Below are 14565 nucleotides of genomic sequence, written 5' to 3'. Positions count from 1 at the left end.
AAATATGCATTCCTTCATAAGGTATGTGATGTTTCATTCATTAAACTACCATATTTTTCTAGACATGGGCTCCCACAAGGCATATAAAAAAATCATTGCAAAAACTGAACTTTGTTATATCATTCAGTGGAATTTTTTTACACTGGAATCAATGCAGTATTGATGATTTAGATGTATGTTACTCTGGTGAACCTAAAATCTAGAATGAACAAACTAACTGTCCTGGGTTCGCTATAAGCAGAGAAAACAGAGAAACAGTAGAACAGTTTTTACAGAAAAAAAATGCTCCATTTCTAATCCAACGATTCCTGTTTTAAAAAAGAATTTTTAAATGCAATTGTCAATAATGGAAATCTTGCTGTCATGAGATTCTGGCCAGTTTCAGATCTGACCTGGCAGGAAAACTATATGGGTGTACTTGGATCTAGCAATTCAAATTTGGCTTCCTACCTTGCCCTAGCTCTGAAATTTGTAGAGGTTTGGATTCAAATCTGGTATATAATTGGTTGACTATGTTAACAGCAATTTATATCAACCAACCAATATAGTTTAGGATAAACATATTTGATGAACTACTAAAATAACTATCAACATTCTTTTTCTCTTAATAACTATAATCCAATTTCTTGTATATTTATCTAATCTATGTACTTAGCTCTCGTTTTACAATTAAGGTGTGGTTTTATTTGAATAATATTGTATTATCTTTATCATGCCTTTAGTATATAACATCAAATCAATGGCTCTGTCTATACCATTCTGTTGAACCTAGTTTTAATTCAAGTACAGGCCTGGCCTAAAGATCCAGTTCTCTGAAGTGCTGAACATATCCTCAAGGGGCTCAGAACCACACCATATCGTGCTCTAACACATGCTCAAGAGAAAACCAGATGAAGGTCTGCAAAGGAAAGACACTCCCGTATTTCTCCCAGCAGTTAAAAAGAGTGAGGTTTGTTGGAGACTTCATTTTGCTCTAAATTCTTGAACGTATACTCCCCTGTGCTACCTAATCTGACAGTGAAATGTCTTTTGTTGTATGCTTTGATTAGATAACTAATCTGTCATTGAGTCTGTGATGTTTGTCCTGGCTTGGGTTCATTTACTATAAAGAAAGCTACAATTACATAATTTTCTCTGTTGGTCCTGCTGTGCTGATTAGCATAAAATAGGTTTTAGCATGTCTCAGCCCTGCTATGTATCATGAAAATCAGATACAGTATTGTGAGAACTATTCTCATCTTGTCCCTTCCTCTACCAATAAAGAATTGTTTCTTATAGTATACTCTTGAGTGTTTTGTCTAATCCTGCCTTTAACAACTCCAGCAATGGGGCTTTCATGTTGTGATTTGCCTATTCTTTACCTTACTGGTGTTCTTTTACTGGCCTTCTCAGCACAGGGGATATTTTCTCAAAATTCCAAACAAGCAGAACTGATTTTAAAACCAGCTGGAGCTTCAGTGTAGACAAGGATCTGGACACAAGAACTGTTGTTATAACTAGTTTAGTTAAATCTGCTTTGAGGAGGTCTCACTAAGTGAGTTATAAGAATGGCGCCCACTGCTGGAGACTTGTGTACCCAGTGCCTCCAGATACTTTTGAAACTGATTTGAATATTTTGATGAATTTCACCTGTGTAGACAAGAGTGGCAGTTGTTCCAAAAATCGTGGAAGGAGCAGCAAATGTTGCCATTACAGTAGCATGTGTTGAAACATGAAAATGGAGCAAAAGTTTGCATATTAACTTATCAAAAGTGATTTGTTTAAATTTAATTCAAGTCAAACCAGGACTCACTCTTCTCTAACAAAAAATGGATGGTGAAATATAGCACATTTCCTGCAGGTGAAAATGCTTGGTGCATGCCTCGCTTAGGGAAATTCAGAGACAGTAGGCAAGATGAAATGCTTCAGGATGGATGCAAAATCCTAGTGATTGTGGAGTCTACATGAATGGAAGGTGGCATTGCAGCAGCTGCCTCATGTGTACTTGGATATAAATGCGCCCTTCAGCTAGAACATAAAATGTAAGTAGACTACATGCTGTTGAGACATGAGTAGCATACTAAGCAAAGATTTAGGTACCTTGGTGTAAAGAAGACAATTTCAGATAAACCACTCAATTTCTAATCCAGACACTCCTGTTATAAAAGAGAATTTTAAAATCCATCTAGGAACAATGGAAATCTTTCTGTTTCCACAGTGAAAGAGAGAGACTACAAATGATCTGCATTAATAAATAAATGTTTGTGTACTTATCCCCTGAAAGCTCTTTTAGCTCCAGCAGTTTTAACTAAAAATTGCCTTATATATGTGAGTTTAAAAGTTTTCTATTGACATTCCAACAATTCTTATGCATGTCTAATTCCATCATAGACATAATTTAGACACATTTATCACTGCATTGCTCTTAGACCCAATCCTTGAGGTCAGTGGGAGTTTTGCCTGAGCAAGGAGTGCAGGATCAGGCCTTAAACAATAAGAATTTAATAATAATGCCCTATAATAATCTGCATTTACAGAAGCTTTCAAACAATAATCTCAAATAATCTTGAAAATGTTAAGCCTCACATCTCCCCTATCGGAGTTGACCATCATCATCATTTCCTGGACAGGAAAAGCAAAGAACAGATAGATAAAAAACCTACATGTGTAAAGTGCTTACTGGACAGATGTCAGTTGTAGTGAAGATTCTCAGTGCTTGTCAGGAAGTGCTCTATGCCTTGAAGGAATGCATTCAAACTGACTAGTGCAGTGTCACAAAGAAAGTCAGTGGCAGAGCCAGGGCTAGAGCCAAAAGGCAGGATGGTCTTGCCCATAAGACATTGGACTGGGATTCTGCATTTAATTCCAGATTTAACTCTTGGCTCTGCCACAGTTGTCCTGGAAAAGCCATCTGATCTCTTTGTGCCTCAGTTCACTCTCTGTAAAATGAGAGTAACATTTCCTTTGCCTGTCTTGTCTCGTTAGCAAAGCACTTCAGCAGATGCTTAAACTTAGGCATGTGTCTGTGTTCTTCTGAAAACAAGGCCCACAGTTTAAGGCCAGAAGGGGCCTGTACATCATTTAGTCTGACCTCCTGTATATCAGACTGAAAACTCTTTGGGTCAGAGACTGTCGCTGTGTATGTGCAGTGCCTAGGACAACAGAATTCTGCTCTTGGTCAAGGCCTCTTGGTACTACTGTAATACAAATAACACATTCAAAAAGTAATAGCCTTGATTTCCAGTATTTTGTTCTACTCACTAAACCAGACTTCCTCTATTTCTCCTTGAAAAAATGTCCCTTAAGGAATGCACTTTTGAATTGTATGATGAAAGGCTATTATTTCTATACACATTAAAGCTTGCTTTTATCTCTCTTGAGAAATAAACAGGCTTGATACTACTCTGATTTTAAAACTTTGCTGTTTGTAAAAAGAGTCTTACAAAAAAAAAATCGCCAGCAAAGCAGGTCTATGATCTAATTCTGAACATGGCATTTCTTTCATTTAACATCAATAATATTCATGACTAGTACTTAGATCGCAAGCCATGTTCCAGGATTGAAAAAAGAAACGCTAGGAGGGAAATTTTGCATTTCTGCTGCAGATGTGATTTAATCCTGGCATCAAAGTTTCTTGTCTGAAAAAACTTACTCAAGCTAGGAAAAAAACAAATAAAGCAGGAAATGTTTCATTCTCTGTGGATTATTTTTTAAGTTTGCAAGAAAACCTTTCCCACTAGAGACACTTTGGGAAAATGTTGCTGCCTACAGCCCTTGGCATGACCTATCCCAGCCCTGTGGGGCTGCTGCAGCTAAACTCCCACCCTGCCTCCTTTGGTGGCTCCTCACCCCTTGACCACATTTCTCCTCTCTGGAAAGCAGCTCCCAAACTGTCCTGATCAAAATGCTGGAGCATCAGCAGCACAGCCCCCCGCCCCCATACAGCTGTCCTCAGGGGACTAGCCCGTCTTCTTCCATTTAAGGATTGCAGCCTTCACGCCTCTCCGATCCTTTCCTCCCATCTGCAGCTGGCTTGTGCTCCTCCAGCTCTCCCTATCTGCCTCACTGTTGGGAACAAGCCTCCCCCCGGAAGAGACACAAGCCAAGTAATCCAGGCAGCAGCAGGCCCTACTGCAATGTAACTTTCTCCGCTATTCCTCAGCCCACGTATCCATCCCCTTCTTCCCCCACATCGCTCCCCCCAATCCCGCAGGGTCGCGGGGCGAGGGGGGGGCGGGGCTCCCTTGACTGATGCTTTGACACCCACTCGCCTGTGCCGCCCCCCCCCAAGTCTCTCTGCTTCTCAGTCTCCAAGAATGTCCCGGCGAGCCCCGCAATTGCCGTGCCTGCAGCCGGGTCCCGCCCGTGAGCAGGAGGCGGTGGGAGGGGAAAGCAGCCGCGCGCCCTGCCTGCCCTGAAGCCCATTGCGTGGCAGCGCCAGCCGGCCGCCTCCCTGCGCCCACACAGCCCTCTGCCGGGAGCGCCCGGGCGCGGGGGGCAGGAGCAGGGGCCACGCGCGCCTCCCAGCCCCGCACCGCCCCTGCCTGCTTCCTCCAGCTCCGTCCGCCCTGCGCCGCTGCCGGGCTGGTTCCCCGCGCGTCTGGGAGCGGGAGGATCCGAGCGAGCCCTTGGCACAGCGGGTCAGTACCCGCCTCTCCCGGCCCGGCCCGTGGGCTGCTCCCCGCCCCGCTGCTGGCTGGCTGGCTGGCTGGTGCCTTTCCAGCCCCGCGGAGCATTGCTGCAGCTGGGAGCAGCGCTGCTGGCTGAGCGCCTCCGCCGGGCTGGAAGTTGTGCCCGGCACCTTCTCACCTGACAGGGGCAACTTCCCCCGGCAGACAGCCAGGACCTGGCTCATCCCTGCCTCCAGATCGCCCGGGCTTCGCTGCGCTGCACAGTCACTGGCAGCTGCCGCGTGAACCAGGTAACAGGGGTTTTCTCAGTGCGGGGGCTCTGCTACAGTAACTCCTCCTGGAAAGTTTCGGGGGGCAGCGTGTGTGTGTGTGTGTGTGTGGGGGGGGGGGAATGGGAAAGCGGTTCTACCCCCGGACCAGAAAGGGCTCCGGAGACTTTGTAGCTTCATGCAGGCTGGACGGGTTCAGATTTCAAGTTGACACTGACATATTGGGTACATTGTTCCGCACACAAAACGTACAGTGCAACATAGGTTTGTTTGTTTGTTTGTTTTAAACTAGCAAGTCGGGCTATGGATGAAAGCAGACCTTCTTAGGGCGAGATCCTGCTCCCGTTGAAGTCAATAGGAGCGTTGCTGTTCATTTCACAGGGAGTAGCATCTGGCACCTTACCACGAAAGTCTCCATATTGTCCTTTATTTTAAAGCACGTGATCTTTCCTAATAATTGGGGTGGAGGGGGAATTGAAGCACCGTGATCGACCTGTATATTGTTAATTATCAACATCTAGCTAGTGTGATGTGGACTGCATGAGCCACAAAGATAGGGACAACTTCTGGTCCAAAGAGCCCCACCTAAAGAGACACAGAGGAGACAGGATACATTATACACCACTTTCTAGGTTTTCCTTCCATGTTTTTTGATCTTTTGGAGGTCAGAGGTGATGTGAATACATACAGATGATGGGTACAAATAGATACAGACTCTTCTGCCAGAAAATAAGCTTCATAGCAGAGGATTATTTTTCTTAAATAAATTAAAAAAGTAAACAAACTTTAATGTGGTGTGCATGGTTAATTTCATTTTAAGACCCTTTCCTACATTCCCTGCTGGTAAAAATGCAGTATTAATTGTATTGCCTGTATATGAAGTGAATTCACTTACTTGGCATGTAGCCATGCATAAAAAAAATAGTAAATAGCTGTCAGAATTCATTTGGCAGCAAGGATGAGAAATGATCATAACTATACAAATACTATTGGATTCAGACTTAGTGATCCATTGTGGATTTAAAAAAATATTCCTCCAACTTTTGGAGAGTAGTGATTAGTTCTGTACTGTAATCGGAAGTGGGAGGATGCTACAGTGCTACATTAGAGATATGTAATTGTCAGAGAAGGAGGCTGGGAGCCAGGCTGTGTTCCTCAGGTCCTGCTGAGTGATCTTTAGCAAGCCACTCGCAGGCAAAATTTTAAATGTGGTTGCTTCTTTTAAACAACGCAGAGTTTTGGGTACTCAGCTTGGGATAGTTTGGTACTAATATGCCTGCAACTGCCATTGACTTTAGTTGGAATTGTGGATACTTAGCATCTCTGTAAATCAGGCACAAGGTATCTCCTTTTGGGCACCTGAACACTGATGCACCAAAAATCCCTGTCCATTTTTGATAAAATTTTAACCTTTGGATGTCTCATTTTACTCATCTGTGAATTAGGTAGGGCCTCAATCCTGCAAAGACTTATTCAGATACTTAACTTTACTATGAGTTGTCCCACTGAATGCATAAAGTTAAGCATGTGTGTAAATCTTTTCAGGATCAGGGCCTCTAATGTTAAGGATTAAATAGATGTTTTCCTTTCCCCTATGTGAAAGACCAACACAAACAACAGAGAAAAATGACTGACTAACTTACTAGCTGGGAGCGGGGGGACTGAAACTGGCTCTACAGTGCTGGCAAATGAACACTGAACAATGAACATAAAGAAAATGGAATATTTATTCTCTAATCTCTGTCAGTTGTGGCAATTCTAGGTGCTATTCATGATAATAGTAGGGAAACCATTCTGAGGTAGAAGTGTGATTTATGTGAACAGTGTCTCATTGCTTTGAGATTCTTGGAAGGAATGCATTACAGAGAGTGGAACTGATTATTATTTATTTTATTACTTTAATATTATTGAATTTTTATTTTCCTCCTTGTTATTATTTAACCAGGGACCTTCATCTTCATGACGGAAGAGAGCATCATGGCCTTTAGGATTCAAGATTTTACTAGGCTGAGGATTGACCGGGACTGAAAGATTCTGGGTTACTCATAAATCTCCCCAAACTAACACACACAGACACAGTCTCTCTCTCCTCATTGCTCCATTATTGGTTGTGAGTGAAAAGATGGCATCCAGCCTTACATGCACTGGGATGATCTGGGCACTTCTTTCCTTCCTCTGCGCTGCTGCCTCCTGCATAGGATTCTTTATGCCCTACTGGCTGTTGGGGTCTCAGCTGGAGAAGTCAGTGTCCTTTGGCACTTTCCGGAGGTGTTCCTATCCAGTGCGTGATGAGAGCCGCCAGACTACAGTGATGGTAGAGCAGTGTGGCCGCTACGCATCCTTCCAGGCCATCCCAAGTGCTGAGTGGAGAATCTGTACCGTGGTGACGGGCTGGGCTGCGCCTCCTTCTTTTGGTGGCACTGACTGCACTCATGGGCTGCTGTGTGTCCGAGCTCATCTCCAGAACTGTGGGCAGGGTAGCAGGAGGCATCCAGTTCCTGGGAGGTAAGTCACAAGCTTTTGATTCCTGAACTGTGCTTGTACAGTGACTGCATTATTTTCTCTATTCTTATGATAGCACCTCTGCAGGTTGCAGTTAACCTTGTTTATTCTTCTCATATACTGAAGTTCCTGCCAGGCTGACATTTAACCTTTCAGAATAGTATGCTGCATTAAATCACTTAAAACTATTATTAGATTGTAAGAATACAATTCAATTTTAAGCTCCTCGGGGAAGGGATTGTCTTTTGCTTTGTGTTTTCACAATATTGTTGACTTCAGTAGGGCACTGCAAGGGGGTATGGATTTACCCACTTGGATCCAACTGCAGGGTCAAACCCCAGATTCCAACTGGAGAATCTTTGTTACAGAATAGAGGATCCAAAGCCAGAAAGAATACAGCTTGACTCTCAGGTCCTAGGTGGAGTCTGCAGTGCTGACAATTAAGAGGAATTTTTTTTCTTATAGATTGAGATCAAATTTGACCTCAAAGTTTCTGAGATATTAAACTTGGAACCCTACAATGCTATGCTTATAGAGTCATTTTTCAGAGTAAATCCTCACGGTATTGTTGTAAGTGGTGCCGGAACATTGCATATGTTCCAGCAACACTTTCCTCTTGAATAACCATTCAAATGAATGAGATTTTAGGCTGTACTATGTACAGTGAGGTTGTGTATTTCAATGGCATTCAACGCAGAAAACATCAAAGCTGCTATGTTTCACATGTCCTGTGATAGCCATTTCTAGGAGTGCAGATTCAGAAAGCATAGTCGTGTGCTTCATTTGGACTTGTAATTCCCTCCCCTCCAAATGGGGCTCACACAGTAATGAAATGGAAATACATTTTTAAGTATTTCACTGCAAACAAGACTGAACTACACAGTTTAAAGTTGAAAAAAATCAGGGGAAAGGAAAGGAAGACTATCTGGGCCAGATCCTCAGCTAATGTAAGTTGTAGCTCCATTAAGGAGCTCATTTACATCATCTGAGAATCTGACCCAAAGCTCTGAAGTAATTTCTACACTCAGAAATAAACTGACACTGTTACTTCAGCCTTCTGTCTGCTGTGTGACCTATAGGCATTTCTGTATTTAATATGGCTCACAATCTGGAAGAAAATAGCAACACCTTGAGAGAGAATTGTGACAGTAACTTACAGTTCCAAAAGTCCACTTTGTCATGAGATTCCACCCTCTCCCCTGCCCACAGGCAGAGGGATAGAGAGATATTTGATTAAATAATATGTGTGATCCCACTCAGACTGGTTATTTTCACTTCCACCCACCACAAAGGCTTCACTCCTTGCTTTTTAGCCACCGTTTTCTGTTTTCAATTTGTCTCTGATCAGATGATTTTAATTTTAGTTGATCCAGTTTTTGGGCAGCACTCCCCCTTTCTGCAGGCTTGCTAGCTAGGCTGCTCCTGTGTCTGATTACAATCCATGCTAGTGAAATATGACGACCTCCACAGTCAATTTTGAGGAAAGGGGAACAGAAAGAGTGGAAAACTCACAAATCTTTGTGGCTTTGTCTTGTGCTGTAAGTATGCCACTCCTCTCTGACCGCTGATGGAGACTTGGAATCAAATGTGATGAGGGAAGAGGCATCCTTAAGGTTACAGTGCAAGCCAATGGAGTTTTCCAGCATAGACTGCAAAACAATTTTCCAAGGAGGGGTGGACATAAGTGTTCAGAGTTTATTTTCAGTAGGTGCAATCCGAAAGATCAGTTAACCTGTGAAAATCACAGACAACTTTACTTACAGTTCAGAAATTATTTACACAGCATGTGTAATTTCCCCCTCTACTGGGTTTTAGGGTTATCTCTGATTTTGTGCAGCAGTGCTGTAAAATACTCGAGAAATGAACTAATTGAGAAACCATCACTTCTGAAGGTGCATAAAAAGCAACTTAAGACCTTAGAGATGGGGGATGGTGTGGTGGGTCAGTAACTTGGACAAGTTAAAGGGACACTGTCAAAGTAAAGAACAGGGCTCAGATCCTTAGCTGGTGTAAATCAGCATAGCTCCATGGTCCTTGCACAGGCTGAAGATTTATCCCAATTTCCTCCCCAAAAACCTTACTGTTACTCTATGTATGTTACTAATCAAAACATAGATTATTGAAAGGCAAAGTATATTAACTATCTAATGTCTTTTTATGCTGTTTGTTTATCTTTTTGCCTTTCACTCACATTGGCAGTGATTCTAGGTCAGTCAGTTTCACCTTCTGTTTATAGATGCTTTCACCTTCTGATTCTCCTGCATCAGCACACTTGTTGTGCCTGCTGCCAACAACTCAGGGGGAATGTTTGAATGTAAAAGAATATTAACTGACATTAAACACAAACATAAAAACATGATAGATTTTCTAGCTCATGGGTTTTGATAGGTACTACAGTTATGGGCACTAAGTGTTTTAAAAAGCACTAACTTGGGTGAATAAACTAACTGGCCAAATGCCTTGTAGTGAGAGACATAAGGGCAGGTGAGAACATGATACAGTTCGGATACAGCGAATGGGGGCGGGCCAATACTGACATACTGATCTGATTGTCCTGCTCTGGTATCAGAGGCTTTTTATTCTGCTATTGAGATTATGTGGGTGGGCACTGGTAGACACAGGGCCTGATTCTCCTCTCACCTGAGTGCAAATCAGGAGCAACTCCAGGGAGGTCAGTGGAGTAACCCCTATGTAAAACCAGTTATGCCTGCCCTAGTGAAATGGTGCTAAGGTTTTACAACTGGGGTTTCACAGAGTTGTTGCTATATGTGGCAACCAAGAGTCACTAACCAAGAGTTAGTTACTCCTGGGTGCTTACCATAAACCAACTCCTCTCCTAAAAAATGAATGGTAGAACCTGCATGAAACTGCAAATCCCCACAAACTAGGAACAGCAGTTTAGAAATCGGTTTGTCTGGCATTTAAGAGGCTCATTTACTGTTTCAGAGCATCCCAAGAGTGGGATCTGTATATATTTTAAAACAAAACTAGAATACTATGCTCTGGGGTTCTTAAACTTTTTCAGTCTTAGCACAGAGATTGCCTTGTGGACTCTTCCCTCCCATTCTCAATCACACAAGCCACTTCCCATCCTATTTATGAACCCGATATCACTGCAGCAATTACAACAATTGCTTACATGGAAAAGTAACATTAAGAAAGTATTTAATGTATACTTAGTTTCTTCTTATGCATTTAGCAGCCAGAAACAAGGAAAAGGAGCCAGCACCATTTGGCCAGCCAGCTCTCTGTGGACCATCAGTGGCTCATAGATCATAGTTTGAGAACTGCTACTGGTGTAGCTGACACTTTACAAGCACTTTTGCTGTATTGCTTCTGAGTACTGATAACCAATGTGAAAGTTATACTGTCTATAACCTCTTGAGGGCACAGTTATGTAGATGCATACAGTCTTCACTGAGAATAGTAAGTGCAATGTATCTAGCTGGTTTACTCTGAATGTTTGGAAGATTGAGATATATATCAGGTACCTATGATAGACTGTATTGAAAGGTATGTCTTGAAAAATAACTGTAAAGTTTAACAAAAACTAAAGGGTAACTATTCTCCAGCAAACTGTACTCTAATTATTGATCCTCTTTTCATTGCAATTTGGTTAGATATGATATACTAATGTGATGAGTAATTTCACTCTCTGAATGAAGAGCAATCAAATTAGAAGCATAATGAACTAAAAAGCTACCCAGTTTTATTACACGCAGTGTATCAGAAGATACTGTATTTCACATACAGTAAATTTAAAGAGCATGATGCTAACAAGGTGACTTAATAAAAAGGGTCGGCACACAGAGAAGAACTGAAATCTGCACTTACTTAGGCAAAACTCCCTTTGACTCTGTGTTGAACCATATTCAGGAGTGAGTGAAATGATGACCCACCATCTTCGACACATCTCTGAATTAGACCCATTGGTCTTAATTCTGGGATGCATGTTGTTACAGATCCTAGTGAGTGCCCCTTTTTGGCCGTTCATTAGGTGTGCCAAAGGGACTCCAAGCCTTTGAACTCTGAATTGTCAAAGGTGTTTCAAGCTCCATGAGCCCGAACGGAGTCTAGCCATTGCCCCAACCTTAGGAACACTCAGAGGGCCCAGACCTTCTATCTGGAACTCTCCCTCTGTGTGTTGGAACCTGCTGTCCAACCACTTACCCCTCCTGATTGACCCTTCAGACTCCCAGTACTTAAACACACCCTCCCCCAGAACTCCACCCCCAACGTCTGATGCTTCTGGTTTACAATTTGACTCCCTCAGAGGCACACAGTATTTGTGAAGGTCTCTCTCTCTCAGTCGCTCACTCTTACTTTGTTCAATGTATCAAACTTTATGCGCTTTATATTTCATCATGTAAAGCACAGGAGAATACAGATCACACCAAACAATACATCCTTCTGCACACAATGTTCCTCTTTAGCTCATCCTTCCCTTGAGAAATCATCTGAATTCTCACAGGCAGGCAGAGTCCTCCACCAGGTTGTCTTCCTTGCCCCTGTAGCAGCTTCCTGCATCTTAATGTTTGTAGTGCAAGATGGCTCTGTCTCATCTCATTCCCCTTTGTCAGTCCCTTTATAGACTCCTGATGGGGTCACTTACTTCTTTTGTTCTGCCTTCTGGTAATTTTCCATTACCCTCAACCTGTCCTTCAGACAAGAGGATAAAGTGTCTTCTCCCGGGCAGAGCAAACCTATTGTCCCAAGGGGTTTTACTTTGAACAGCTGATCACTGACTAGTGATCATTCACCATAGGCTTTCCATGACATAGTAATTTCATAAAATCAGAATTCAGAAGTGGTCAGGCTGAACCGCCAGTTTGTTATGCATTTGAAAAGTGAGTTGCTTTTCTGTAGGTAAATCTGGTATAACTGACTAGGTTGCACTGTCTTGATTCTCCAGTAGTTTTTTAACACCAGAATTCCACAAGTTCCGACAGGAGTTCCTTTTGGAAATGGGAGGAGCCAAATAAGCAGGCCTTGCAGACCTGCTCTTGCCCCTATTTCTCTCTCTTCATTCCCTTGTGTCTATACCAGCTGCTACTGTAACCCGTGAATGGATGGCCCTTTTATTGTAGCTTGGGGAATTTGGAACATTTAGCTATATGGGAAAACAGGCTCAAGCAGTTTCTAAGGTAAATTCTGAAAACATCTGTAGAAGAAAAATAACCCTCAGGAAAAACCACTGTAAAGTTCCTCAAACCCTGTGCTAGGGCAATAGTCATGTATTAGCCTGCAGAGACCCTTGCCTGCTCTTGACAAACTTTGGCTGAATGCGGAGGATAGAGCTGGCTGGGAATTTTCCACCAGAATGATTGTCTGATTGAAAATACCCTTTATTCAAAATCAAAATTTTTCATGGGAATATTTCAATTTTGCAAAAAAAAATTCAAATTTTCCATCAGCAAAATTGAAATGGTGACTCCCAGGCTGCCTTGCTGGAAGGCTCTTGTCAATTTCCCTGTTTCCCTGCAAGCAGAAATTGAAATTGACAAGAGGCTTCCGGAAAAGAAGATGGCAAGCCAAAAAAATTCCATTTCACTCGTCTCTAAGTGGAATTTTTCTGGAAATCCCTTTGTGCAATAAATTTTTGCATTTTTGACTTTTTGTCACAATCTGCAATTCCCCATACCCCTTCGAAAAAACATAACAATTTTTCACAGAAAGGGATTTCCATATTATGGCCTGCTCTAGTTGGGAACCCTACAGACAATAATCACATGAGGTGTTTTGCCACTTTTTCCTTTCTCTCATTTTTCTGTCAGGTAGGAGTGACTTTCTCATGGGTTCGGGTGATTATCCATGTTACACAAAGACAAACTATATCTTTTACACACACACACACACACACACACACACACACACACACACACACACACACACACACACACACACACACACACACACACACACACGATAAAAAGACGAAAGCATGGAAAGGAACATGTGCCTCCCCAGAAGACATAGGTGCTGACTGCGTGGGTGCTGCATTGGGTGCCCAGCACCCACCAGTGGCCTTGTGGATCAGCTCTTCCCCCTCCCTCCCAGTGCCTCCCAACTGCCGCAGATCAGCTGTTCAACGGTGGGCAGGAGGCACTGAGGGGGAGGAGGGGATCGAGGGTGGGGCACGCTCGGGGGAGTGAAAGAGGGTAGAGTGGGGCTGGAAGAGGCAGGGCAAGGGTGGGAAGAGGTGCAGTCGGGGCAGGGCCCGGGTGCAGGGGTTGAGCACTGCTGGGGAAATGAGAAAGTTGGCACCTGTGCCAGAAGACACCAGCATTGAGGCAAATGAGGAGTATGACATTGGTTGATGTTGTTATGGAGTAGAATCTCTGTACATTAGCTTTATGCTTCAGTTAAGAGCGGCCTCACAGCTGCTCCAGTTCATGCCAGCTGCCCCACCTGTTTTACATAGAGACAGAGTGCAGTGTATATTTGTGCAGACCATACCCCTTTTTGGCTTAGCCTCTGCACTCCTGGATATTACATCTTGGCTTGCAGAGTCAGCCACTTAGATCACTAGTTGTAATGTTTAATGCCCACTTTACACCAACTTTACAAAGGTGCAGCTGCCCACAATAATTTAACACCCGTACAGAATAAAACCCATTGACTCCAATGAGAGTTTTGCCTTTGCAGGAAATGCAGGCTCAGTCAGGCCATAAGTAAGGTGGTTATTGTGGGAAGACATGATAAAAGGAAAGACATATAAAAATCTGCCATCCTGAGCAGATTTTGCAGCCCATATGATAGAACATTAGGTAATAAGATCCCCTGCTCTATGCTTGCAAAAGTGACAATTTAAGGGCATTTGGACAAATTCAGAAGCGAGTCTAAGATGATGTAATTTACAACCTGTGGGCTCCCTTAGTGTGTAGATTATATCAATTTCACCTCTCTTACACACACACACACACCCTTAGTCAAATGTAATTCTCCCCTTTTAATGTTACCTCTGAGCCTGGCCCACTGCATATGACTGTAAGGGAGTCTAAGTTAACATATACTTATATGGGTCAGAAAAAATATAAATTTAGTTTCTCCAGTTGTCACTTAGACTCACACTCCCCTCTAAATGTGATCCATTTGGTTGGCCTAAACCTTATGTCTTCCTGCTTTAGTCAGGGGAAAGAGAAAGGAGTAGATCCTCAGCTGCTGTAAATTGTCATCACTCCATT

At 42.9% G+C, this 14565-nt stretch overlaps 1 protein-coding gene across 1 annotated transcript in view; it reads left to right on the top strand.

Annotated features, from left to right (window-relative positions):
* Positions 1 to 4495: 4495 nt before the first annotated feature.
* Positions 4496 to 14565, top strand: part of LHFPL6 (LHFPL tetraspan subfamily member 6) — a 224329-nt gene continuing 214259 nt past the window's right edge. Inside the window, 3 exon segments of the mRNA XM_030563962.1 lie at positions 4496 to 4900; positions 6825 to 7270; positions 7272 to 7384. Of these exon segments, the coding sequence (XP_030419822.1) occupies positions 7002 to 7270; positions 7272 to 7384 (382 nt within the window). The 5' untranslated portion in view covers positions 4496 to 4900; positions 6825 to 7001.

The sequence above is a fragment of the Gopherus evgoodei genome, chromosome 1 (genome assembly GCF_007399415.2).
Source record: "Gopherus evgoodei ecotype Sinaloan lineage chromosome 1, rGopEvg1_v1.p, whole genome shotgun sequence".
Taxonomy (NCBI): Eukaryota; Metazoa; Chordata; order Testudines; family Testudinidae; genus Gopherus; species Gopherus evgoodei.
This window is presented reverse-complemented; position numbering and strand designations above follow the sequence as displayed.